General features: G+C 36.5%; 1 protein-coding gene across 1 annotated transcript; it reads right to left on the bottom strand.

The window, feature by feature from the left end:
• Nucleotides 1-1,559: 1,559 nt before the first annotated feature.
• On the bottom strand, nucleotides 1,560-26,480 carry LOC140161102 (acid-sensing ion channel 2-like). The gene is made up of 8 exons (XM_072184493.1): nucleotides 26,134-26,480; nucleotides 14,235-14,802; nucleotides 12,129-12,227; nucleotides 11,138-11,288; nucleotides 8,812-8,871; nucleotides 7,758-7,920; nucleotides 5,750-5,841; nucleotides 1,560-2,486 (listed from the first exon to the last, which is right to left on the bottom strand). Exons 1-8 carry the CDS (start codon nucleotides 26,280-26,282, stop codon nucleotides 2,374-2,376), a joined length of 1,395 nt encoding a protein of 464 aa, XP_072040594.1. The 5' UTR covers nucleotides 26,283-26,480; the 3' UTR covers nucleotides 1,560-2,373.
• Between the last annotated feature and the right edge of the window lie 1,165 nt (nucleotides 26,481-27,645).

Here is a 27,645-nt window from a genome sequence, read left to right as displayed (position 1 = left end):
GGGATTCAAGAAGTAGAGTTTTCTTGGAATGCGACTCTCATCCATCCTGAGCAGAAGAAGAACCCCCCCCCGAGAATATCTTAGACGCGGACAATTGTTTAAACAATTTTGGACAAATAAGGCCTACCACTAATTAATTTTGGTTTAATACTAGAATTTGAATATCGGTCTTAAAATGTTCTTTCAAATAATTTTGTGCTGAAATACGCGCGAAGCACGCGAAAATTTTGACTTTCATTGCTTGGAGGGGCGCAGAATCGATGCTAAATTGGTTCTCCCCTGTAGTTACGCCACTGGCTTCTATTGCTTTGTCAGAGATCGAAATCGTTGGTGATATGCCGAGTCCGTTTGATGTGGAGAATTTTTCTTTGGCATCTCATATCAAATGCATTTACTCTGGACTCATCTCTCTCAGTGACAGTCCAGCATTCAGAAGCATATAGAAGGGTAGAAAGAACGCAGGCATTATAGAATTTCATCTTGGTGCCTAAGTTCATATACCGGTCCTTCCACACCTTCTAAAGTTCTTTAAAAGCACCCGATGCTTTGCCAATCCTATGATTGAGCCCTTAGCATTTGATCCAGCAGCACTACAGTATGCTCCCAGATATTTGTTTTCGTCTCTGTACTTTTCACGACACTTATGTATATTTCAATTCTTTTGTCTTAGTTTTCATCCCATCAATATCTTGTGTGGCCACATTGTATTGTCCATAGCGGCTGTGCATCGATGCTCCCGATCAGGCGTGTAAACATGGTAAAGGCCAGTTTGTCACTTATAAAACTGGACCTTCGTCCAACATGTCTAATCAAATACTTGTAACTTTTAAACTTCTTCAGGTTGCATTGTATTCATAATGTGCAGGATTATATAGTGCATTTATTTAAAAAAGAATTACCAAAATTAATATGGTTTAGTCTTAAAATTAGAATTTTTTCCAAGTATAAGGATATTTTTTGGGCGTAGAATATTTTCCGTCTTGGGTGGGAAATACCGGGGAACACTGAAATACTAGGGAATACAAGGGAAAACTACCTGGTCAAATACATCGTCAATATTTTTTGAATTTTTTTGTCCTTTTCGTTTGTAATAAGAACCGACATAATTTTCATTTTAATAATTCTTTACCAATAATTTCGACACATTTTTAGAAAACATGCTAAAATGTGGTATTTTGGTGATGTAATAATGCAAGATATGTACATTCCACCTAAGTAGAAGAAGGGCACCAACTCCACCAAAAAAAAAAAAAAAGAAAGAAAAAAAAAGAAAGTGAAGTAAAAAAAAAAAAAAGAATATTATTTTTAGTTTTTCAGAAAGAATCTTCATGGGACCTTTAATATTATGAACTTGCATTTATACATCCATGTGATATGGAATATTCCGTTACCATGGCAATGCCAGAGGTCTTTGTTTGAGCTGGAATTGGGCCCTACTGCCACTGAGAGATGTTTGTTCTTTTAGCCAAAAGTGTCATAAGTAACTTAGAAAAGAGGCAGTTACACAATTTGAAGCATACAATATGTTTACATGAATGTTTATTCAATATATTCAATATTAGGACTACTTGCATTGCAACTCGATAAAAAACCGAACAAACAAACAAACAGACAAAAAATAAAAGAAACAACAACAACAAAAACAACAACAAAAACAACAAACAAACAAAAAACGTACGATACATTCATTCATTCATTCATTCATTCATATTTTATTTCCATAAAAATCAAAAACATTACATAAAAAATATATATAAACACGGTACATATGGAGGAAAAGGCTGCAAGACCAAAAAGGTCTGAAAGTTAGCCTTTCCCTGAAATCAAATGAAATTAACAAAATAAATCAACATCACATAACATAGCCAAAAGACAAGGTAAGGGGAGGGGGGTGCTCAGTGAAAAATATCCCAAAACTCGGTCAGTGGGGCTCCGTTCGTACATGTCAATAGAGTCATTATCGATTGGATCAGTCGTCCGTTGCGGACAATTCGGTCGCTCATTGGATCAATATTATCAGGTGGTAATAAATTTGCATTGGACAATAGATTACTATATAATGGTTTAGTACTGCATATATCGGTTTAATCTTCAAAAAGCGGGTTTATGGCTGGAAAGGTCACGGTGAATTCGCCGTGGACGTAAGTGCACTATGCATTGTCTAAAAACATCAATATGTCAGTTGGTTCCTCTTCTCGTGGTCGGGCAACATAGCTGGCTAATGTAATCATTCAGCTTCTGTGTGAGAATTCACCTTTCAAAGCTATGGCTTATTAGAACGTGTAAAGTACTTACAGCGACAATCAGTTAAAAATGTTAAAAAATTGAAAAGAATAAACAGCAAAGCAAAACAGCACTGTTTGTTATTTTCGTTCACCACTGCTCATGACATATCTTAAAAACAGTAGAGTGAAAAAAATCCAGGAATTCGATGACAGTAATCAAACTCATTCCACAAAGTAAGCCAAGAGTCCCACCGATATCACCTATATTAAAAGACAAAACGAAATATAAATAGACTTTAAGTAATTATTATTTCATTGTTTTGCACTATACTGACCTTCAATGTTTGAATGAAATTAATTGGTGCGATATTAAAAGTTTCAACGTCTATTACTGGTACAAACTTACGCTTATTAATATGAATGACAATCATGCATAATCGGTGGCGTAGCCAGGATTTCGAACCAGGGGTGGGGTGGGGGTGCTGGTGTTGGGGCACAACTGTTTTTGCTGTCGAAAGTTGTGAATTGTTGACCCAATTTGTTTTCAATGAAAAAAAAAGATAATAGAAGCTAACAACCTAAGAGTCATTTTTTTGTTCTACCACCCCATGCTTTTACCATCGTGCCCTCAAATCCCCATATATAGCGCATGTGTACTATTTATTAAACCTGCATAAGAAAAAAATTGTCTATTCGCCATCGAAGTGATGTAAATAATCGGATTAACTAGCATAGCAATAGGTACAAACAATTTTTGATTATATCGCGCTTCACTTCTACAAGCAGGTTACATTCATCACCTGTGCATAGATTGAATACAATACCGCTCTTTGCAAAGATACTAATCTTACAGGTGCGAGTGATCAGCATGATATGAATACCTATAGAATTACGATCCAGGTCTTTATCCCTGCTCTTTGACATCTATGGTTCAATGCAGAGGTACCACATGAACGTACTAGTGCAGCGCGATATAATCAAAAATTGTTTGTACCTATTGCCATGGTAGTTAATTCGATTATTACGTCACTTCGACAGCGAATTGTTGACCCATTTTTTCACCAAAGCATTCGTTTACCGACGGCCATAATGAGCGGGGGGGGGGGGGGCTACGCCACTGTGCATAATGATTTCCAAATGGAAGAAACCACGGTCAGTGCGGGGTCTTACTGATCCTGATCAATAACATTTTTGAATTGGCAACCTTTCAAATGCAAATCGCACCATACCGTAAAGATTTTCCTTGACATAACTGGAATTTTAGACAAATTAATACCTAAAGTACCTGCCCCTAAAAATCTCACCAGCAAATACGGGCACAGATCATCAATTCTTGTTGGAATTTTCAGAGGAGGGAGCTTACTATTTGTATATGAAATTTACCCTAGGCAAAGGAGGCAATGTGCGCCATTAGGCGAATCTTTACGGTATTTCATTTCAACTGTTTCGTAAGTCCAACAACGTCAGTGACTATTCAATTTGTCACTCCCTGTGATAATTATGTATATTAATCAGATTGTGTTCTTATGTAAAAGTCCGAAGTCTCAGGAAAGTAATAACACCGCAATTAATGTCGCAACTGTTTAATTATTCTGCACAACATACAAATGCATATGTTTCCGAAAGACAAATGTCAATGAATCTGAATATAAACAAAGGTTTATTGTAAAAAACATCAATATATTGAAGATATCACACCAAAAACATGTTTACCTCATATTTTGGATACACTATACAAAATAAAAAGGCAATGATTAGCATTTGTCTTTGTGGTTTTTGCCGGAGTGCGTACGGCGAGGGACATCAGAGACCAGAAGCAAAAGACTAGGAGATATAGAATTACATAATATATAGGAGATATAGAATTACCTAACATGTCAATTGACTTGTTGATCGGCATGAACGATTAAAATTAATATCCAAGGGGCATAATAGATTTCTATACTCTGATCGGCTCGGAATAGGCGGGACTCATGACATCCTGGATTGATAGAACTAGCGGGACACCCTTTTTAGCTTCTTTTGAGTTTCTTCTACATGGACCAATGTTTTTTGCCGCTTAGCTTGCGATATTCTGTTTCCATGGTTTCCATGTTGTTTTTATTTAATTTATTTAACCACATTCCCGTTATTTTCTAAATCTGTCCTTTCTTTACATTTCCCTTTTAGCTTCTTTTTTATTTGCTGCTAAGGTTGTGATTTCCCATTTCCATGCTATATTCTTTATTTACGTAATTCTGTTCTCAGTTAGCTTTTTAAATATTTTAGCTTCTTTTTTTCTTACATTTTCTGATTAGTTTCTTTCTTTCCTCTATTAGCCTATTTTATTCCCGTTTTCATTTTCTTTTTATAACCCACATACCCGTACCATTTTTGTCTTCATTTTCTTTTCTTTTTGATTGATAGTACCGCTTCATGTTGTTTATACTTTTTAACAAACACACATCTTACGCGAGCGATGCAGATACGCACGTTTTGTAGGACGCGAGTGGCTAGGTTAGAAACCTACTACTTTTCTCTGTTTACCTAGGATAGCAACCGACTACATTTTCACTGATTTTGAGTCCAATTCTTGACCGTTTATAACCAAACGTTAGCATTACCGTCTCAGTATACACCAATCCGAGAAGCGTTTACTGTATTTGGCCCTCTATTGACGGCAACACAGATGTACCAGAGCGGGAGATTTAATTCGTAATTCAATACTCATGATTGTGTATTGAATATCACTGTTGTGTACAATTCCCGGGTACAATACTATATAGCACAAAATAAATAATGGATGGAACCCCCGACCTCGGGACACCGCAGTTTTACATCGGGGACACCGCAGTAATGGCGAAGTCGGATAGGTGTATATTCTTCAATCTCCCGTATGAATTTGACGACATTTGGATCGAAACTGACGGTGCCTTTGATTAACTCACATACATAGATACATAGTCACATACAACATTTCTCTATTTAGAGTAAGATGGCGTACATACACACACGCAAACTGCGATTTGCCTGACTCACGCGCGCTTATGTGAATTTACGCGTGCGTAATTAGGGACAAAAAAACGAATAATTCTCGCCTATTACGAGCTGATCAAAGTATAAGTAATTTCATGTGAAAATAATGTGCGACCTGCGGCACAAAATATAGGTTTGCTGGCTTCCATATAGATATAGCATATAGATACGCATACACATTTGATTTTGAACGCGCATCACTACGTAGACAGGCCCAACTTTCATTACATCCATGGAAACACAAAACAACTTTTTACAGAAAACGTTATAATGTGGGGTTATATAAAGGGTGTAAAACGTTTTATAACATTCAGAAAACATTTTTGAAAACTTGTTATTAAGAGTCGACCAAATATTTTACAATAACATTTTGATAATAGTATCGAAGTGGTTTTTTAGATGTGTTTATGACCTTTATATATTACCCAGCATTTAAATGTTATAAAAAAATGTTTTGACCAAATCAAAAACGCGTTAATAACACTACATAAGTGTTGTAGCCTACTTACTTCCCAGACTAGCTAAATCATATGAAGGAAACTGCTCCACGTTCGTGTAGCTAAGCTCTGCGTAGTAGATTTTCATTCGGAGGAGATTTTCCCTGAAATTAAAATTATTATATACAATTACAATTACATTTCTTTTAAGAATAACAAACCTCCTCCCAAAACGACTTGCCATTTCCACTATTTTTGCCGGAAATTTTAAACCCTGTACTCGGAGCTTCCAAAATGCACGTAACGTTACCAATCATATAACAATAGAAATAACAATACAGATTTAAACAATAGGCCTATAAAACATTTAATGGTACACATATTTTTTAAAAATATATCTTAAGGGATCTAGAATGAGCGTTTATGGCGTTTCGACAGTATTTTTTGTGGGACATGAGAGCACCTCAGACGTATCGAATTGCATTCTGAATACGAAGCATGTCTTTCTGATATCAAATAATTTTTATTTTTTGAAATTCACGATATAATACAAATTTTATGACAAATTATTAAAATTTGATATTTTTCAAATTTTTGATATATAACAGTCCTCGAAATAAATTTTATAAATCAAATGATATATTCTTAAAGTGTATGTAGCTGGGAGGAAAAGCCGACGATCAAGTGAAAATTTTGACCTTTTATATTGAAGATATGGATTTTTTTCCCAAAAAGACCTATTTTTTTTTGGTGTTTTGGGAAAAAATCCATATCTTCAATACGAAAGGTCAAAATTTTCAATTGATCGTCGGCTTTTCATCCCACCTACATACACTTTAAGTATAAATCATCAGATTTATAAAGTTTACTTCAAGTACTGTTAAATATCAAAATATCAATTTTTAATGATTTGCCATAAAATGTGTATTACATTGCGAATTTCAAAAAAAAAAAAATTATTTGATATCAGAATGATATTCTTCGTATTCAGAATGCAATTCGATATGTCTGATGTGCTCTAATGTCCCACAATAAATACTGTCCACCGGAAAATGTTTACCCATCTTTCCTAATATTTATTGAGCCGTTTCCAAAGTTTTTTGTTTGTTTTTGGCAGAATATCGATGCATCAATTGTTCTAGAATACAATTTCTATTTGCGTGAGGAAAGAATCACGAACTTATACCAAACTTGTCTTCGAAAAAATGGAACCGTAACAATAATTAATCATTTCAATGTTCCTTTGGGAATGGATACTTAACTGTGTCATCATCTTCAATGCGCACAACATTTTAACATTTCTTTTTGTATGCCTTTCTTTTTGCGTGTGTGTGTGTTTTGTCCTTTTTGTTGTGTTGTTTACATTGAAAAGGCAATAAAACATAATGAAGACAAAACATATTGTGACGTAACCGGGATAAATCCCGAGGTACCCAACCCACCCATCCTCACCCCAATTATCAATTTCTTGTGCGAGCTCTGAAATGTCTATTTATTAAAATGCCAAACATGTTCACCATCCAGCACAAGGCAATAACGTAAATGATAAACATTTATCAAAATTACCATACACATACATACATTATCATTTTATTTTCATTCAAATCAAACATACAGACTCTTCATACAGACTATAAAAAGTCACACAATTTGAATGAGGAGATGCTCACAATGCCTAGAAAATGTACCAACTTAAAATACTAAATGTGATAAAACGCTTTTTTAATTACCCCCTGCAGAGAAACGATACATTTTTTTTCTTTTTATCCCGTAAATGGGAAGAGGACATTATGGGTCAAACATAATTGATATAATGGGGTCTTCCTTTCATTAATTTATGTGACAAAATGACCCCCAAATATTGAAGGGGGGAAGGTCCCTAAGAATGGAGATTTTGATGGTTGTTAGGTGGGGCCATTCCTTAGCAACCAAAATATTTTTTCCGCCGGATTTCTTCATTTTGGCATATTGGGAACACATCATGAGCATATTAGCCAATTCCAAGAGGGTCAATGTGGAACTTGCTGAAAATCCTGTTGATTTGATATTGATTGAACCAAGTATTCTTTTACTAAAATACCTTTGTGAAGTCCTATCCTGGTAGACCGGATATATTTCTTTTATATCCATTGATGCTGGTAGTCCAGGCCAATAGCTAAATGACAAACGCCCTTCGTAAGTTTCAGATGAACACGGTATGTTACAATTACAGTTGATGTTACTAGCGGTCTGGGTAAACTTTTCTGGAAGTGAAAGTAAACCAACGAACGGCTATACATCAATGAAAATTGGAGCGTGATAATGATAATGAAGCCAGTGGCGGTGGAAGCATTAATATTTAGGAGAGGGTCGAGCATATTGTGTGCCAATTCTGCTTGGACTTTTACTTTTAGGGCGCAAAAAATGTCCATTTTAAATATTTTAGCCCAAAATGAAGGTGATTTTTGGTATTTGATGAGCCAATGCGCACTGTTTTGTGGCTAAAATGAATACACACAGGACAATACCGGGGGGGCGTTTCTCCTGCGTTCCCCGCTTCCACTACCTATGACGTAGCCGTTATCAAACAGGATAATTATATTTATAATAACTTAACTTAGTAACGATAAACGTGTTCGCGGATCTATAAAAAAACAAAACAAAAAAAAACATCGGGATAAAGTTGCTTCTTTCAAGAGCCAAACAAAAACTCATTTATTCTCAGACTAATTCTTCCCCCATGTTTCATGCTTTTTGGTTTGTTTGTTAATTTGTTATGTAAGATCTCAGTTTAAGATATATTTTTGTAAAGCGCCGAGGTCGTGTTAGCTCATGTTACGGTGCTACATAAAAGCCATTTTGTTGTTGTTGTTGTTGTTTGCATAAAAATGAAGTAAAGGTATTACATTTCATCTTTCAAAATTGCTGTGGCACAGGCAGCGAGCCGGCAATGTGTGGCGTATCGTAGCTACTCCAATTCTGTCATGCATATATTAATTATAATCACATGCAAAAGTTTCTTTTCGAAAAGTGTGCCACGGTGATATCTAAGCCAAGCTTGGTTTTGTTTTTGTTATTCCAAGCGGTAAAACTGTTACCATGGTTACTAATGTAATTCTTTTATTAATATTAATGAGTCAATGGGAGATACCTACTATCTTGCGGAATCGTACAATTAAATACTTCTTCGGGACTGCATTCTTTTTCAGACGCTTCTGAAAAAAAACACCGCTTCATCATGAAAAATTCTTTTAGGGCTGAAACCAATGTTCAAAGTGAGACGTTAAGTAATCGTGAAAACTGTTACGGAAACTGCTATTTAAAATTCTTTGTCAAGATCAAAGGGGGATAAACTTGTCTCCACCGTTGGTCTTGAGCAGAGGATTGAAGATGTGACTTAGAAAAAATGTCCCATCGTCTCTGTTCATAGTGTTGTCCCCTCTCTTGCGAATCCATACTGATCCATGACCCTGCGGTTTTCTTCACTATCAAGGATTGATTAGCTTTCCCAGTCTAATAAATGGTTAGCCATAAATGCACGTGATCAGTAATAGCCGATTTGTTTATTTCAGTAAGAGCGATTCCTTTCCTTTTAGATCTTGTGTATTTAAGTTCAAGCAGGGCCGTCGCCATGGGGGTGTGGGGTGCGACCCCCCTGGTGATCCCTAAAAAAGGGAAGAGAAAAGAAGAGGGAAGGGGAAGAGAGAGGGAAAGAGAGGGAGAGAGACAGGGGGAGGGAGGGAGAAAGGGAGGGAGGGAGGAAGAGAGTGGGACAGGTGGAAGGGAGGTTAGAGTATGAGATGTGTCTCTCATATCACATCAGAGAGAGGGGATAAAAACTACAATAAGTTGGTAATTGGGCCGGTATATTGTGGGCCTACAATCAGCGCTCGAAATAAGGCGCGTCCTTGGGTCAAAGACCCGTCAAAGTAGGCGCGGACCCGCAAATTTCCTACGGAAATGGAACCAAGCAAAGAGCAGAAAATCCTAGTTTTGTTGTTCCACAGGAAAATCTGGTTCATATAATAGGTCCAGCTCCCTGAGTACAATTTCATTTTAGTTTCCCATCAAGTTTTCAACCCGGATTTTCAATTTTCTACAATCTACATACCTTATTTCGAGCCTGCCTACAATGATGTTCGCCAGGCACGTTGAGGTGATGTGGGCAAAGAAATGATTGTGAAAGATCGACAAAATATGTCCACACTCCATCACCCCTCCGCACCGCGCCCTTCATCAGCACCGATGGAGATTAGCCATGTGGCCATGGCCGGATTTATCATTGGGCCAGATGAACCCAGGCTCAGAGCTCCCAAAATTGCCCTGTGCATGTTTCTTTATAGCCCTAAATACCATGTTTTGGACCAAAATATTGTGAAATTGCAAAATTTTGCACTGGCTCTGTACATAGCAAAATTCACTTTTATTTTGGGCTAAAACTGTCTGAAAATATAAATTTTCACGCGCTTCGCGCGCAAATGTCTCAAATCGAAACAAAATATACTCGTCTCCATCACTGTCGGGATCTTATAGTAGTATACCCCATATTTGTAAATCAAAACTTGGCTACTTGAGCGCTCTTATGCCTTCCTCAAGGTGAATTTTGGGGCCGCCGAAAAGGTAAATCCGGCACTGCATGGGGCAGGGTAGCAAGTCAGTCCCCTCCCCTGCTCGGTCGACAGAAATGGCGACAGAAAGGTTATGACAAATTTTACGATTTACATTTTCCTTTTAATCTAGTTTAGACCCATAAATAACCCCACTTTGACCCATTTAGTATTAAAATGCTAAATTGCCTCGCGCTTCGCGGGCATTTATCTCCATAATAGTCACTGTGAGTAGATCTGTGAGATGTCCCCCTTGAATTTCCCTTTTTTCATCTCGAACTTGAACACGAATCTTAAAAATAAAGAGTTATAATTCCATCCGTTCTATTATAAGCCTATATCATAAGTTGGCTAGCTTTCTCCGTTTCCCTTTTAAGTTCATTCATGAGGACACCAAACTGTCTTTTTGTCTCGCAAATGTATGATTGCGAGGGGTGAAGGGGTCAAGGAATCAGTATGGATTCGCAAGAGAGGAGACAACATCATGAACAGAGGGGACACTCTTCCTCAGTCACTTCTTCAATCCTCTACTCATGAACAACCTTGGAGACGGGAGTACAATAACATAAGCAATAATATCCGGTAGGGATATGAGCTCCAAGCAGATTGATCAATAACATCACAAACGCTTTGAGGAAGCCAGATGGTTTCCGGCGAAACTATCTGCAGAAAAACGGAAGTTTTACCTTTGGTCTTGACAAAGAATAACTGATCAATCACCAGACCTGATGAACCTCTTCAGTCATGTTACGGAACGTTAAAATTTATAGTCATTTCTGCTTAGCTATACGCTCCAGCTCACACAAGGTCTGAAACTAAAGTTTACAAAATTTGATGGGGCAAGCGATTTCGGGCTATTTTGTCAAATTATTACCTTTTGGGTAGCGATAGTCTCTGCATCCACACACTTTGGTCACGTGATCAACTTTGCATTCATGAAGACAAAGCGGTACAGTGTACAATTTAGAATACTTCAAACCCTTATCGGTGCAATTTGGCGTGTACGGGTGTGGTTTCGATATCGACTACAATAGAAACGAGAGTATGAATTTTATGGAATTTTAAAAAGTATATTCTGAAATGTTTTACTCATTATCGTAATATCTAACATAAACTAATATTATCATCGCAATTTCGTCACCATTATAATACATGTGGTCGTCACGATGTTCATCACCTTCTTTTTTTGTTATCTTCATCATTGTCGTTGTCATCATCACCCTCATCATCGCCGAAGACGCTGTCGGCATCATTATCATGACCATTATTAGTATTATTTACTGTACCTTGATGTAAAATTAGAGTTTAAAACTCTTCAAAATACTCAAATCTCTATTTCTAAGCAACCATTTCCCAGTATCAGCTATATAGGTAGAAGATGTAGATCGACTGACTGACTAAGATCCAGAGATTGGAAATGTCTTTGAGCCGGCTTTTGTTGTGGAAGATCACATTTCTGTGACATTCAGAGCCCTGTCCATGTTTCAGGTAGGCGCCGGTTTCTTTCTTGATGTATAATGGAGTACGTAATCAATTAACACCTCTTTAATTGATTCTTACTAAATCAAATAATGCTTTAGATTGCCTACTATAAAACAAGGAAAAATCCAAAGAGGGTATTCAATTTCAGTACAAGATCATCAGTCTGTTGACCTTTATCATTACACCGCTGATCAGGTCTCGACTCAGACCCAACGACTCAACTCCGACTCCATTCGATCCGACTCGAGACAAGTAACCTCACTGACTCTACAACAACAGGACTTGAGACTTTATTGACTCAACTTGAGACTCGGCCTTCGACTTAACTACAAATCTAATGTCTATATGTTACACTCATAAATAAATATGTTGAATCGCATTACCTTGATGCGTTTAATGCCAACAAGTGTTTCAAATCCGGGAGAAACTGCAAACCCGGCCTCTTTCATCAATGGCTGTTCCCCATGCGGATGCAATACTACCTATAAATGAAAAATGATTTTTCATGTTAGAAGTTGTCATGGTTATAGGGCATTTTCTTGAAGCCCAAGCCATGCGTCTTGAGGCAAGACTTTGTAAGAGACAGCTTCAAAAGTCGACCGCCGGTTGTTGGCAGTTGAACCGCGTTCCATTGTTTAGAACAATAGAAACTGGCTTCAACTGGACGGAACCGGTGGTTGAGTTTTGAAGCCGCCCCTAAGCCATCACGATAACTAACCCAATTAATGTCAGCATTCGTCTACATTATTATTCCATTTATTTTTATAGCATTGGCGACTTGACAAATGGATAAAAGTATTTTATATTATATACGTCTGAAGAAGACGACGAAGAAGAAAAAGAACTAGATGGCACTGTTGTGTTTGAATAAACACGAATATCTATGCCTGTGATTCCCACCCTTACCCCCATGACCTTGACCATTTGTGGCACTCGATAGTGATCACATCCACTATGTTTGGTGGTAATTCTAACAATTTATACTTGGATGACCTTGGCCATTTCCAGCACCCGATGGTGATCATATCCACTAAGTTTCATAACAATCTAACTAACTATACTCGGATGACCTTGACATGACCTTGACCATATTCGGCACTTGATGTTGATCACATCCATTAAGTTTGATGACAATTCAACAATGACCTTGATATGACCTTGACCAATTTACGGCACTCGATAGAGATCACATCCACCAAGTTTGGTTACAATCCAACAATCTATACTCAGGTAACCTTGACATGACCTTGGCCGTTATTAGCACTCGATGGTGATCTCATCTACCAAGATTGGTTACAATCCAACAATCTTTACTCTGATGACCTTGACATGACCTTCACCATTTGTGGCATTCGATGGTGATCCCATGCATCAAGTTTTGTAGCAATCCAACAATCTATACTCGGATGACCTTGACATGACCTTGACCATTATTTACACTGGATGGTGATCTCATCCACCAAGTTTGATGATAATCCAACAAAGTATTCTTGGATGACCTTGGGGGCCCACGACCTTCGATTTTTGTGGCCAGGAAATTTCTGGGGTCATGGGCCATCATTGTACCAAGTATGGGCCCTGAGGCTACTTTAGTTCTTGAGCTAGAGGCAAATAAAGAAAAGTCAGAAGAAGAAGGAGAAGGAGAAGGCGAAGAAGAAGGAGAAGACTGAAGAGCATAAGCAGAATATCTATGCCCTGTTGCACATTCACAGACAAGAACAACAAGGAGAAGAAGTTGAAGATGAAGAAGAAGAAGAAGACGAAAAAAAAAAGAAAAAGAAGAAGAAGAAGAAGACGACGACGACGACGACGACGAAGAAGAACAACAACAACAAAAGTTACACAAATTTGTTTAAAAAACACGCATGTCCTAGCAGCAATGTCTGTATCCATCTTAAATGCGTGTACATAAACCACCTGTCTTTCTATGTTAAAATATTGTGAATACGATTAATAGTGAAGCTATACGGCTGCGTTACTTTTTTGTGCACTCTTTATACAATGTATATATTATACAACATTAATCAGGTTCTTAAAATAAGGTCAGGCGTTTGGTAGGATGACTGCAAAGCTTATCTTGTTAACGTATTGACTCATCCGGGTCATTGTTTGTTTGTTTGTTTGTTTGTTTGTTTGGTTGGTATTCTTTACCATGGATCCATATTTTAGAGGGAACTTTAAGTATCCCTCTGTTCTTCTACATGACATCTGGCTACATGGCAACCAATTTATTGGTCATCTTATAGAAAACCATAGAAGGAACTAAAGTAGTGATAATGGGCAATTAATTTAAGGGATGAAATCAAAACTCAACCGGCGGCCGACCACCGGTTCCGGGCGGTTCCGTCCGGTTTAAGGCGGTTGTATGGTTCTAAACAATTGAACGCGGTTCAAACGCAGGTCAACCGGCGGTCGAGTTTTGATTTCATCCCCAAGTCAGATATAACGAAATGTGTCAAAGCCATTTTAGTTTTTCCATCAATACAAACCTTAATTCCAGCTCCCTGAGACTCTCCCGCTATGTGATCGTCCTGCTTTATATCCAATGTTAACGTTAGACCATTATCAATACCAGGTTCGTTAACGACAAGGGCATCTTTCACCTTTGAAGGATTATTAAAAGTATAGCAAACGCCGAGATCTGTTATCACTGTTGTGAAATTCTCATGTCCACATTCCTCTACGCCGTTCCATATGCATTCCATCAGCATTTCTTTCGCAGTATACGCCCCTAATTCCGATAAAGCTGAACGTGTTATATTTATACTCCCACGAGGCTGACCAAGAGTTTCATAATATGTCGTCCAATTGAATTCATTCCGATCTTCTTGATTTAAAGAATAGAGCCGAGATATCATATCTCCAGTGACTTTAACAGACTTGTTTCTGCTCCATTGGTTTAAATTACAGAAGGTCATTGCCGGGAAGGTCATATCCTCGTTATATTCAATAGAATATTTTGTCGAAACTTCAAATTTTTGGTACTGCCGGAGGAGTTGATAAAAAGACGCGGCACCACCGATTAAGGATGTGAGAACGACTAAACACCAAATTAATCTGAAAACAACATGAATGTTCAACAATTATATAAAATTAATTTTCATTTTAAACTCTCGATCTCTCTTCAACACATTCACGTATGACATTGAATCATTACTTGTAATTAAAAAAAATTGAACGGAAGTGGTATTTATAAATAATTCTATAGCCTTGATCAAGGCTTCCTCCTTACTTTTTATTTATTCATGCTCAATAGGACCCATGATCGAAGTATCATTTATACTTGACTCCCTCAGATTTTTAGTCAGATCAGAATTTGTGTGTAGGACGAAAGCCTCGACGGGTTTGTAATTGGATTAAAAATGTTCAACTACAGGGTGTAACAATAAAATTTGTACAATTTTGAAAATAGAATGACACAAGTATGCCGCTTATTGTTTGGTTTGATATTTATATGCCTATCAAGATAATTTCTTTAGCCACCAGATAAGCTTTGTTCCAATAAAATCGACGGTATACAAGTGAAGATATGGCCAATTATGTAACCTCGTCTTAAAACCGCATGGGCCACTTTTGTCTAAGAAGTGTTACAAAAGTGACTGAATAGAGTTGAACCATGGACCACGGTACGTGCTCTTAGGTAGTTTCAAACAATGGGGTATTCGAAGTGTTAGAAATGATTACATAATCCTTGAGTTTTTGAAAGTCACAACTAAGCACTGACATAACACAACCTCATTTGCTAGAAATCGTAGCTGCAGCTCAACAACTTCAACCCAAATTCACGTTGGAAGAGCGTATTTTTTATGGTTATGACATTCGGTAACACATGGAGTCAAGCAACAACCATAAGATTGTTTATAGCTCATTTTTCACATCTTCCATCAAGGCATACAATTACATTTAACTGTGAGAAGTATGTAGAATTTGTTAACAGAAATGCTGGCAATAGTGGTCGCCCCAGAACAGCTAGATGCCCAGCTGAACTTAATTTCAAAATTTCATTGTTTTGTACTTATGGATGTAAAAACTGTTCTCAGTTTTATCAATGATATCTCAGGGATATGAGAAATTAATGTACTTTATTTTAATTTGAAAGAAATTTCATGACATCATTTATAGATTTTAAAGACATATCATATTATTATTAAGTTCATGTTAATTATATGAAGAAACACCACTTATAATTCTTTTGTGTCAAATCTTTAATGCACGATTAGCATCGTATCTACGCGGTTCACACTTGATACAGGGTGAGGCAAAAAAAGTGCAATAGAGCAAAGAATCGATATTCATGTAAGAACCAAGTTGAACTTTCCTATTATTGAAAATTTCTATAAATGCCACACTCAATTGTCACCTTCTGTGAAAAAATGAAGTGAATCACAACTACAGTTTAATTTTTATTAGTCCTTTTGCTGCGATATCCAATTTCACTATTTGTCCACGAGATACCATGTATTTTGAATGAGAGCACACAATGCACGATAAAGGCACCAGCTCTGAAACTGACTTTAACTTAAAGTAAGGTTCATTTTTGCGTTATTTTAATTTTTTTCTAACATTACTTTAAGTCCTTCATACCTCACTCGACTCCAACTTCAGTTTTTTAATTCCAATATGTCCAACTTACTTGATATTTTGTAATTCACTCCACTTCAGTTTGCGTGCATATCATTTCGACATTTGAAAAACCCGCCTACAAATTTGTATGTTTTTGATAGAGAATAAACATCTTTAAAGTAAAGGTAAAATGAAAATAACAACAAATATTGTTTCTTCTCCTTAAACAAGACTATGGGCAATAACACTTTGGGTGCTCTATTTTATTTCAATGCCTTAAAGGTTAAGAAAATGGCAGTTGTTCCAAATCTTCCTTACACAGAGTGAGCTGACATTCAAATTTTAGGTGTCTCTTGGACAAACATTAACATTGGGTATCGCTATAAAATGTGTCATAAAAACAAAACGGTAAATGCTAATTCCATACTTTTTTCACACAAGGTCACTGATGGATATATCATTAATAAAATGTTTTAATACCTAAAAGTTTCAACTCGATTCTTAAATAAAAATGGATTATTTTCTCTATTGCACTTTTTTTGACTCACCCTGTATGCCCAAACATGGCAAAAGTGGCCCAACGCGTTTTCTGGACGATTTAATTAATCGTACATAACTTTTGAACCCAAGCTAGTAAAGAAACCAACTAAACGTCTTCTTTTAGCCAAGATATCACTGATTACAGTGCATATAACATTTGTGCCATAACTCTTTTAGTTATTTCCTGAGAAGTCAAAATGCAATTGTACAACTTTTATTGTTACACCCTGTATAGGAAGAACTGTATCCCATTCTCAGGAAATCAAGCTTAACCATCATAAAGGAAGTGACATTATTTGTATAAATATTATATATTTCTTTTTACATTTTGTGTATAATTTGCAGTACAACCTATGGACTTCCCCAGATTTTGAAAAATAACTGAAAGCCTCCCATGGTGTATTATGTAATCAATTACCAACTCTACAAGTCCTTGGCGCTGGCAATATGAGCTAGGGAGGAAGTATGCCTTGTGGCCATGGTGTGCATTTTGCTCAAACACTACCCCTGCAGTGCACAGTACGCCTGGGGTTAAATATGACAAGAAAGTCCACTATCTAGCAATTCAAATGTCAATTTTCACAAAGTTATGATGGTAAATAATTATTTTGAAAGAATAAATAACTTAAAAATTTTGGAAAGAAATATACATTTTTGGAAGATGTGGCACCCGGGATGTGGCAAAGCTTCCATGAATTTTACATTCACTAACTATGGACGCCAAAGGACTTGAAACAAGTCTATAAATTCTATAGAAGAAGAGCATTAGTTACGTAATGATGATATAATACAGTAAGCCAAATAATTAAGGTACCAGTTATGTTCACCCCTGTATATCAGAGGCAGAGGAAAATATGTCAAATTTAATATCAGCATCCAATACCTGCAGCCTTTAACTCTGATTTAAGACCTTCACTGTTGAAATTGGTTGAGAATTAAACAAGAAATGTCTTTAAAAAAGACGGCGCAGCGATTGAAGAAAAAATGTTGGATTTCACATTCAGCACTGGGAGGACATCAGGCTTAAAAATGAGCTAACGACACTGTAAAAAAGAGAATGCAAGCAGATAAAGTTTGTATTGTTTGTTTCTTTTATTTTGTCTTACAAACCCACAAGGAGGGCACAAAATGATATGCTGAGTAGGCCTACTTAGTTCATTTCTTGGTATGCATGTTTTGACATTTACTTAAAATGAAAAACACATTCACAAGTTTGTACTTAACATAAATGAGTTATAAGGTTTTATGCATTTGAGCCTTTAATAAGGAATGATTACAAACATAATACTGTGGTATGGGGTAATACATGTACATTTATTATAATAGCAATTCCTCACTGATAGCATGGATAGTGTCCAAGTCTGATGACGAGTCTTCAGGTTCATATTGTGGTTTGGATACCATTGAACCATTGACTGACATCGGGTATGACCATTGCTTTCAATTTTGCGATGAATAGTTATATCATTTTATTAACCAATTACAGGTAGGCCTATTGCTGGAACTTGAGCATTAAGAACAGAGATTAGACTGACCCAAACCCGAAGTCAATATTCAGGGTGTACTAGAAGATATACAGGGTGTAAAAATGAACTTTTTAATGAACATGTGGTATAGTTTTCTTTTCAGGAATATTTTCTCAATCTGAGGACCACAAAATCAAACAGAGCTTGAATTGAAAAAGCCAACCAGAATTATATACTTTATTTTGGGTGCGATGTTTGCTTCTATGTATACAGGGTGATCATAATTTACTTCATTATCATTATCGATTTAATTAGTGCTAATTAGCTGCTTAAACTGCTTTCAGTCATAAATAATCATTCCAAACCAGACAGAATACAAGATCTCTTTGTTTGTCACTTTAGACTACACTTGCAATTCTGAAAATTGACTGTTTTACATAGACGCCTATGAGGCAAGACATGGACAAGCCTGTAAACGTGCTCAATCGTCTGAAATGAGAAGTTACACAAAGTAGGCTACATAATGATTTAGTTGCTACAATTATTGATATCAAATTGGTACTATAATCGGGTATTTTAGTTTTCAAGTCAACATAAAAGGGAACAAAAGTATATCATCAAACTGATATGAACTTTTTTCCATAGACTTTCTATGGTAACGTGTCCGCTAATTCGCCACCCTGCAAGTTCGTATCGTAATCATACAATTAATCAGCATCAATGGGAAATCCTGGTTTTGGTGTCAAGTCAAATTAAAATCCGGGGGGCACTTAACTTTGGAAGTGACGGTATGTGCCTGTCAATAGGCCCCCTCTTTTGAAGTCTATACCCGATGACCCCCTTTTTTAAAGTCATACCCGATGACCCCCCCTTTTTTGGTTGCAGCTACCCATGACCCCCGTTTTTCTAGAATAGTATTATCAAAATGCCACAAAATAGGCCTGATGCCGAAATTGTCAAATTCTCTTATTTCAACAAATTTGTGTGGAAAATTTGGAACAAGAAAATAGAATTTTGCTCCATTTTTTCACAATTTTCTACCCGATGACCCCTTATTTTCAAATATTATAGGCCTACTCAATGGCCCCCTTTTTCAAAATCTTATACCCAATGACCCCCTTTTTTAAAACTATCGTTTTTTACCCGATAGGCCCCTACTTCGCGCCACGCCGGTAGGCACACACCCTATACCCGTCACTTCTAAATGTTGAGTGCCCACCCCGGGATTAAAATGAATGAACTAACCTTTAAAACCGGGCTAATATGAAGGGTGTAAGTATTCATTTTGAAAATATCATTATCATTTCATTTGTTCAAGAAAAATGTCACGCCGCCGTCAGTCTTTTGGGAGTCTCAACTTATAACACACGCGTACACGGTCCTTTCCCGGGGGTCCTTTACACCAGTAGGCCTATCAATTTCATATCCAGACCGAATATTTAGTAATAAATAAAGCAACTTGAAACAAAATGATGGAGAAATTATCACTTTCGTAAAAACAAAATAGTATTGTCCACAACACAGAAGTCCTAAACAAACTGTAGGCCGAAACAACGGCCGAAAATTGCATAAGATGACGTGTACATGTCCCGGGGTACATGTACGTCGTACATGTACCGCAATACTTTTAGTATCAAAAACTGCATTCGGTACATGATTTTACAGGTTCACTTTACCATGCTTACAGCAATATTACGTGTGTCAAATGCGGGAAAATCCGTCAAGGTGTCCCGAAGAATAATCATTTACAGTTGAGTCACCGGCCATCTCGTTTGCGTATCCATATTAAAGTTATATTAAGGATGCACACAGGATCACTGAAGTGTTACATGGCCAAAAATGAGTTTTCATCACGAATGTCATCTTCAAACCGTATGTTATCTTGTCATTAATAGATTTTAAAAAAATCTTAAAATTTCAACCATAAGAAAAGCTATTTTAAAGACCCTTTTTCATTAAAAATTCGTCAAAATGCAAAAGCAAATAAATAATTGTTTTCCCGCAATAGATCGCGTTCTCGAACGCGTACTGCGGCGTACAGCTAGCAAAGACACGCACACATGGTAAACTGGGCGAGGTGATTACTGATTGAGGCGCTGGAGTCGCCAATCGCGATCACTACCGTACTTTGTCGTATTGATCTCTTCCAAGGTAGGTAAAGCTTGCACCATTGCATTGCGAAACTGCGGGCCGACAGACCACCACCGTCCCCCTCCCAGAATCAGTAGGCCTACTCGATAAATTTCGCCAAAAAAGTGCTGATATAGTGGTATAGATTATAGGTGTTTTTTTTATATATGAACATAATAGTGATTTTTTTGTTTGTTTTTGTTTTGTTTTTCAAGTTTCATTCTGAACTTGAAAAGATGAAATTTATCTGTAGGAAGTAGTTACCCATAAGAAGCCCTGTAATGATGACGCAATCTAGTAGATACGATAGAAAACGTAGGCCTTAAATATTTTGCTACTAGGCTAGACTTAGCTGGTATAGTACATCATTAGGCTTATTATTTTCTGTTTAAAAATTTGTTTTATTTCATTCATTCATTCATTCATTCATTCATTCATTCATTCATTCATTCATTCATTCATTCATTCATTCATTCATTCATTTCATTGTTATTATTTGATTTACCAAGTTGGTGTAGTTGGACAAGAATATATAGGCCTATTATATTAGCTTATATTTTATGCAGTCCCATCCTTGGTTCGGGGGCCTCTGCATGCGGACGTTCATTCTCGTCTTAATTTTGAAGACCATAAAAAATATGCAAGCAGTCACTACCGGTAGGCCTATATTAGATACCTAAGGCCCCGCCTGAATTATATTTCAAAGTGTTATCAAAACATGGATTTAAGATTCGTTTTCAAACGTTCTCTACTCCTGATTGACCATTAACGCAATGTCAAAAACGTTGACATTTCAATACATCATATCGACCATCTAGGCATAATTATATAGGCCTACAACTCTATGTCAAAAATGTCGATATTTGAAATCGGCATAGCGAGCACGCGTTTATGAAAGCATTTTCATGAATGTTTTAATGCTAAATAATCATTTCAAACGAGATATATAATCGAAAACGCAAATTCGTGCTTTTTTATAACCCATTTTAACTACATTTCCATTAGTAGGCCTATTAGGTCTACCATATACCATGATTGCGATAAAAGGTTTTGGGTTTACAACACTTTTTGCGAATGTTTTGGCCGAATGCCTTTTTATTTGCAATGTTTGTCTGGCTTTCAACTTTCACGTTTATAATGTTTTCTGCATACTTTAAAAGGTAAACTGCTTTAAAGAATTTTTCGTGAATGTTTTCATGCAGTGTTTTAAAACGCTCTTTATAGCATGATGCCTATATACGGTAGGCCTACTGCATAAACCACAATCTAATTTAAAGCCATAAGTGTTCCGTTTTCTACTTTTGAAATTCGGTTTTGTTAGGCTATGTAAATTTCCGTGTTTTTCAGTTTTCTTGTGACCTCTCCGTGTTTTGCCTGTTTAACATAGGCCTATATATAGGCCTACTTTTTGTCCGTTTTACAAGAAGTTTATTCAAGACATAATCAACTTTTACCCCACTTTTTACACGTTTATTTGATTGAAAACAACAACAGACACACTTTTTTTAAATATTTTTGTTGTTGTATTTTATTCACTTTTTATGCGGTAGGCCTACAAAATATTTTACAACATTATGTGGCTTTAGGCCTATAATAGGCCTATGACTTTTGTGCGTGTTAGATATTCCGTAAAAAGTTAAAAATAAAATATGATAACAACAAACTATTTATTACAATAACAAAAACGGAATATTGAGTAATGCGACACATCTGAATCTTTTAAAATTTTACTTGGGATTCCTGTGGTGTAGGCCTAGCTATAACGGGCGTTAAAATGCCTATCTTTGGCGCGGACGGGCCGCTGTGGTGCCTCTCAAGCACCAACTAAAAAGAAAAAGCAACGATATGTTTGCGGTTCAGAAAAGGACAATGAACATAAAAATGCAATATTTGTCAACACCAAAAAAAAAAAAAGAAAGAAAATCACCAAAACGATAAATTAAAAACATTGCATTTTTAAAGCAAAATTATGAAAATTATAGTACAAAACAGAAATCGCAATTATCATGATTATGTCTCAATTTATTCTTCATTTCATAAAACTTCCTGATTATCTGCTAAAATAATTGCTTGTCAGTTATTCTATGCTACTTTTAATATTCTGATGTCCACAAATTTTTATACAGAGCATGATCTTTTTTTTATACGGAACAGGACAAAATTGTGCTTAAATAATCATGGTTTCGTTCGCGGCAACACGACCATGCACTGTGCAACTTATTCGCGTAACCTATCTGTCTGTCCGCGCGCCCTGTCGCTCCTCAAACACCGACGCGACCCCAGACAAACAAGTACGTATGTCTATGGACGCGACGCCGCGGCCTTGCCGGAAGCTCTGCTGCACCATGGAAACAAGACTGAAGTAAATAAAATGGCTACACCATGTGGATAAACATCTGCCGAATGTGCACGGATAATTTTGTCATATTGTATATTTTACCTTCTAAATCACCAAAAAAATGCCAATCTGCTGCAGTTGGACGCCCCTTCTCATTTTCTAACTTGACCAAACGTCGCAAGTCACCGGATTATATATTTATGGAATAATCTTCAAAAATGGACCTAAAATCCGCTGTATTTTTCTAAATCGCGATTTTCGGCAAGTTCACTTTTGACCACTTTTAACCATTTTTGGTCCGCCATAGCGTCTAAATGAAGCATCACTGAGGGAAGTTTTTAAGTCAAACGTTTAGATATGGCCAAAATCTAGATAGTGTTTTTTCATTTTTTTAAATTAGGGCCTAGAACTTTTTTATCACCAATGATTCAAAAATTTGAACACGGGTCACACGTTTTTACTGATTTTTTGCCTATATTTTAAAAAACTAAGCAAAATTTCGAAAAAATAAAAAAACACTTTCTAGATTTATTTGTCTAAATTAATAAAATTCATGTTTTACAGTTTTGATTTTCAAATAATTTTTTATGGCGGACCAAAAATTTTTGGTCAAAAAAGCCGTTTTTTGAGATTTTCTCGAAAATTGTACTTTTTGACACAAAACTGACATTTTAAATGGATTTATGAGCTCATTTCCGTTCAAAAAATGTATACTTTTATATACTTTACATAAATAGTTTTCGAGTTATGAGGTGAATAATAATGGATAATTAGTGATCCTGTGTGCCTCCTTAAAGCGCCTCTAATTGACGTCCATGCACTGTTACTGTGCGAAAAACCTTTGTTTTAATATTCATATACTTCAGACAGCACGCTGTGATTGGATGTATGTAAATTAAGTGATGTATCCGAGTTGATGCTTTGTTGATTACATACATACATGCACTATCATGTTCCCGGCGCTGTTACTGTGCGGACAATCCACACCACTCCACGCCATACATAAATTCTGCCAGTCACATTTCCCCAATATGAAATTTTTTTAAAGTAAAATTTTACTTTTAATTTTACTTCATTAAAGTTTGGCGGAGGCGGGGTTCGAACTCACGGCGGCGGACTGCTTTGGATACACTACGAACCCAGCGCCTTAGACCACTCGGCCACTTGGCTTCTTGGAATTCATTTGAAACTGATTGAAGATATAATCGCAACTTCAACATAGGCCTACCACGTGACAAGCAAAGGCAGAAAACGTACCATATTTTGGAATTTTATTTGCCTAAAAACATTTATGTGTATTATTAGCGCTCAATTATTGTTAACTGCGTGTTTTATACAAAAAAAATCCAATAATAAACATGATAACTGTGCGTCTGTATGGACAATACATTATATCGATTTTGACACGTGCTTGTGTCTCAGTACATTTCCATGGTCAGTAAAATACTATAGAGGAAAACCTACCGTTTTCTTGTATACACGTTCGATGTTTTTATCAAATACATAAAAAATCCATTTTAGACCCCAAATGTTTTTTTCAGGAAATAAAAGATTAGATTACCATAAAAACGAAACAGTAATCTTTTGCCGGGTCTAATGTAATATTCACATAGGATTTTCAACGTTTTTTCTATCCTTATTCTTGCTCAATTAAAAAATATTTTGGCGTATATAAAATTGAAATAAAATTCTCTGCTTCTTAAACGACATCAAATGTGCCACAATTGGGTATCACGAATCGTTATATATGATGTGCAGTTAATATTCATATTTTCTTTTATACAGAGGATGCTTCAGTTTTGACAGGAAAAATATTTTCTTGAAAACCCTCTCACTCGGTTATTTTAAAAGGTAACCACGCTTCCCTAGAATGTGCAATAAATTAGCATTAAAATTTTTCTTATTCTAACAGCAAGCGTTTCTAGAATGTATTTTGGCGAAATGTGGTGTACGGACAATCTTTCTTTATTCATTAGCTTACTGCACGTGTGGTCATGATCACAAGCTATCACACGTGAATCAGTTTTTGAAAGCTAACTCCCCATGTTTACTCCATATTCCTCCGCCGGCAAAAACATAGCCCTATGATAAAAATAACTCATCAGTTATGATTATTTTCTTCGAATGTGGTTGTCGGGTTCAGTATAGGCCTACCACAATTAATACAACAATAAAACAATTCCCACAAGATAATTACTTGATACCGGTATGTATTATTTCTCAATCTAAACCTGAGGTATTATGGTCTCAGATCTAAACCAAATTCACCACTGACGTCATCTCTGTCTACCTACCAAGTTATCAAATTTTTTCTATGGCATGTGCAAGGTATTCTACCGGGGCAATACGCTAGGATAAATTATTACTTGTGCTGTGATAGTTGCCATCTGCGACGTGATTGGAAATTATGCACATTTACAGAAACATAGGCTAAACTATGAACTGTTAAAATACATCACGCATTTTGCTAGTATAAAGGCATCTACCATTTTACTAGAAATGTACTATCTCCACGGACGCTACGCCAACTCAACGAACTCATGCATATGCAAACGAGCCCAATCCCTATGCTTAATTGGCAGGACGCATGCTCAGCTAATGCTTGTAGCTAATATTCCTCATGCAAGGAGCCCAGGTTGAGTGTGTTGTTGAAAATCATTGCATTAAAAGACACTTCTTTCAATGAAATCGCATATAAAATCAATGGATACACAACCAAAATTCTACAAAAGTCAATCTTTATATTAATAAAGGTACCGATGTGTACGAAAAACTTCAATGGTACAAAATGCCTTTCACATACGAAAATTTCAGTATAGTAACACTCAGCCAATTCAGAATTAATGCAGCGCTGCTGCAAAAAACTGTGATCTAACCCAAGGAACTAACGAAATCAAAAGTTGCACTTTCATGTTCTTATAAATGGAAATCACGTCGCTTGATGTGCTAGGCCTGATCAATGAAAGCACCGCGAACAATTTTACAAATCAATGGACATGTAATGGAGCAAAACTGCAGCTTTTGAATTAGCATCTTCCTTGGGTTTTGGATTATTGTGGCTTTATTTCTTGAATGATTTTAACGAATGAGGTCTTAATTCTGAGCTGAAAGATGCAGGTCTAGATGCAGGTATTGGCTTCTGGCTCTAAGTGTGACATATCTGCCTTTGTTTAGGATATACAAGGGTAACAATAGCTGGTACATTAATTGTTTTGCTGACTGTATTAGTAGGCCTAGATAGTATCAGTTTTACATTTAGAAAATAGTACTAGTAGCATATAATATTATAAACAGCCCAAGCCCCGGGCCCAAGCACACCCTGCACACCACAGCCCATACATAAATACCAACCTTCGAATAACATGGATCTGCTCTCCTGTCACGTAATGTATTCCATGTAGTGTGGTTGAATTGCCAAATGTTTGAGCTTGATGAATAAAATCTACATTTGCACCACTGGGCTTTTCTTGATTCACAACAGTCTCACAGTCGTCAGCCATGACTATCACCGTCTAGTATAATTCCTTTCCTATATGCACCTCAAAGATAAAGAGCCAATCAAGTATTTAAAATAATGAACTTTGATACTGAATTTCATTCGGATATTTAGGCCTATGATATTCGATGATCTGGCGAGAACAAACATCACAAACACAAATATATTGAGACACTTGTGGTCCTGCTCTCGACCTATTGATCGGATTAGGGCAGGTAGCATTGCGTGAGGTCGTTTAGAACTTTCCAATGAGTAGGCCCTAATTATAACTTACGCTAGAGTGAACACGATAATGCGATTGATTTTCTTACGCGTGAAAATACGGCCAATGCAGAAAGAAAATCGTATACATGTAGGGCCTACTATACACAATTACATTTTCTTGGACTCTGAACTATAATTGTTCTCACTGACGTAGGCCTATTCGCTGGAATAGTGATTACATCATACACTTCTAGTGCATCACTCCATTGTTCATTATCCATTGTTGTCCAGTGCATTATATTTTACGAATCACTCTTCAGCGAGGTTATCTGAAGTCAGCGAGGTTATTTGAAGTCAGCGTGCACAAAATACCTGCACGCTAAACAAAAGAATCTAGATAACGTGCACGCTAAACAAAAGAATCTAGATAATACGTGCACGCTGCCCTTTATAACCTCAAGCAAACCTCTAGAAACACCAAGAGTAGGCATGTCCACTAACAATTGAAGTACTTTTAAATTGATTCAGACCTAACTTATTGGCTGGGAATTGATGAAAGAAACATTTTGGCGTTTAAATAATCTTAATCGGACGTTTCATTCCAGAGATATGGCCTTTCGAGTGTCACGGTTTTATATAGGGCTGCTAGAACATGTTAAGAGGCATTATCTGTTATTTTGGAGAATTTTTTTAAAATGTTTGCCACGGTCAAAAAATGGATTTCCTTTAAACTTTCATATTTGATGCACCTTGACCTGAAACAAACACACATGAAATAAATTTGGGAAAAATATCCCCGTTGCCATGGTAACACCCAAATTTTCATTTTAGGCATATTTTCACAATTTTTGCACTTTTTAGCAGTCAATTTATCAAGTTTTGAAGCCAGTGTTACTAATATACACAATATATATATACTGTTTTCTTTATAAGGTATGAATAGGTCATTGAAAGTATAAAAATAATCACCAGATGTCAGGGTGGGTTATACCATTTATTTGAAATAGGGTGTTTTTCAATTTTTTCAAAGTATGAAAATATACCAACTTTGTATAGCTCATAAACCATATGGTAGTGCTCCGATTTCAACATCGACCACAGCATGTTGAGATGATACATTGGTCTTATACAAAAGTTACATTTGAGCTTGGGGAAAACACATC

Source organism: Amphiura filiformis, chromosome 9 (genome assembly GCF_039555335.1).
Source record: "Amphiura filiformis chromosome 9, Afil_fr2py, whole genome shotgun sequence".
In the NCBI taxonomy this organism is placed as follows: domain Eukaryota; kingdom Metazoa; phylum Echinodermata; class Ophiuroidea; order Amphilepidida; family Amphiuridae; genus Amphiura; species Amphiura filiformis.
This window is presented reverse-complemented; position numbering and strand designations above follow the sequence as displayed.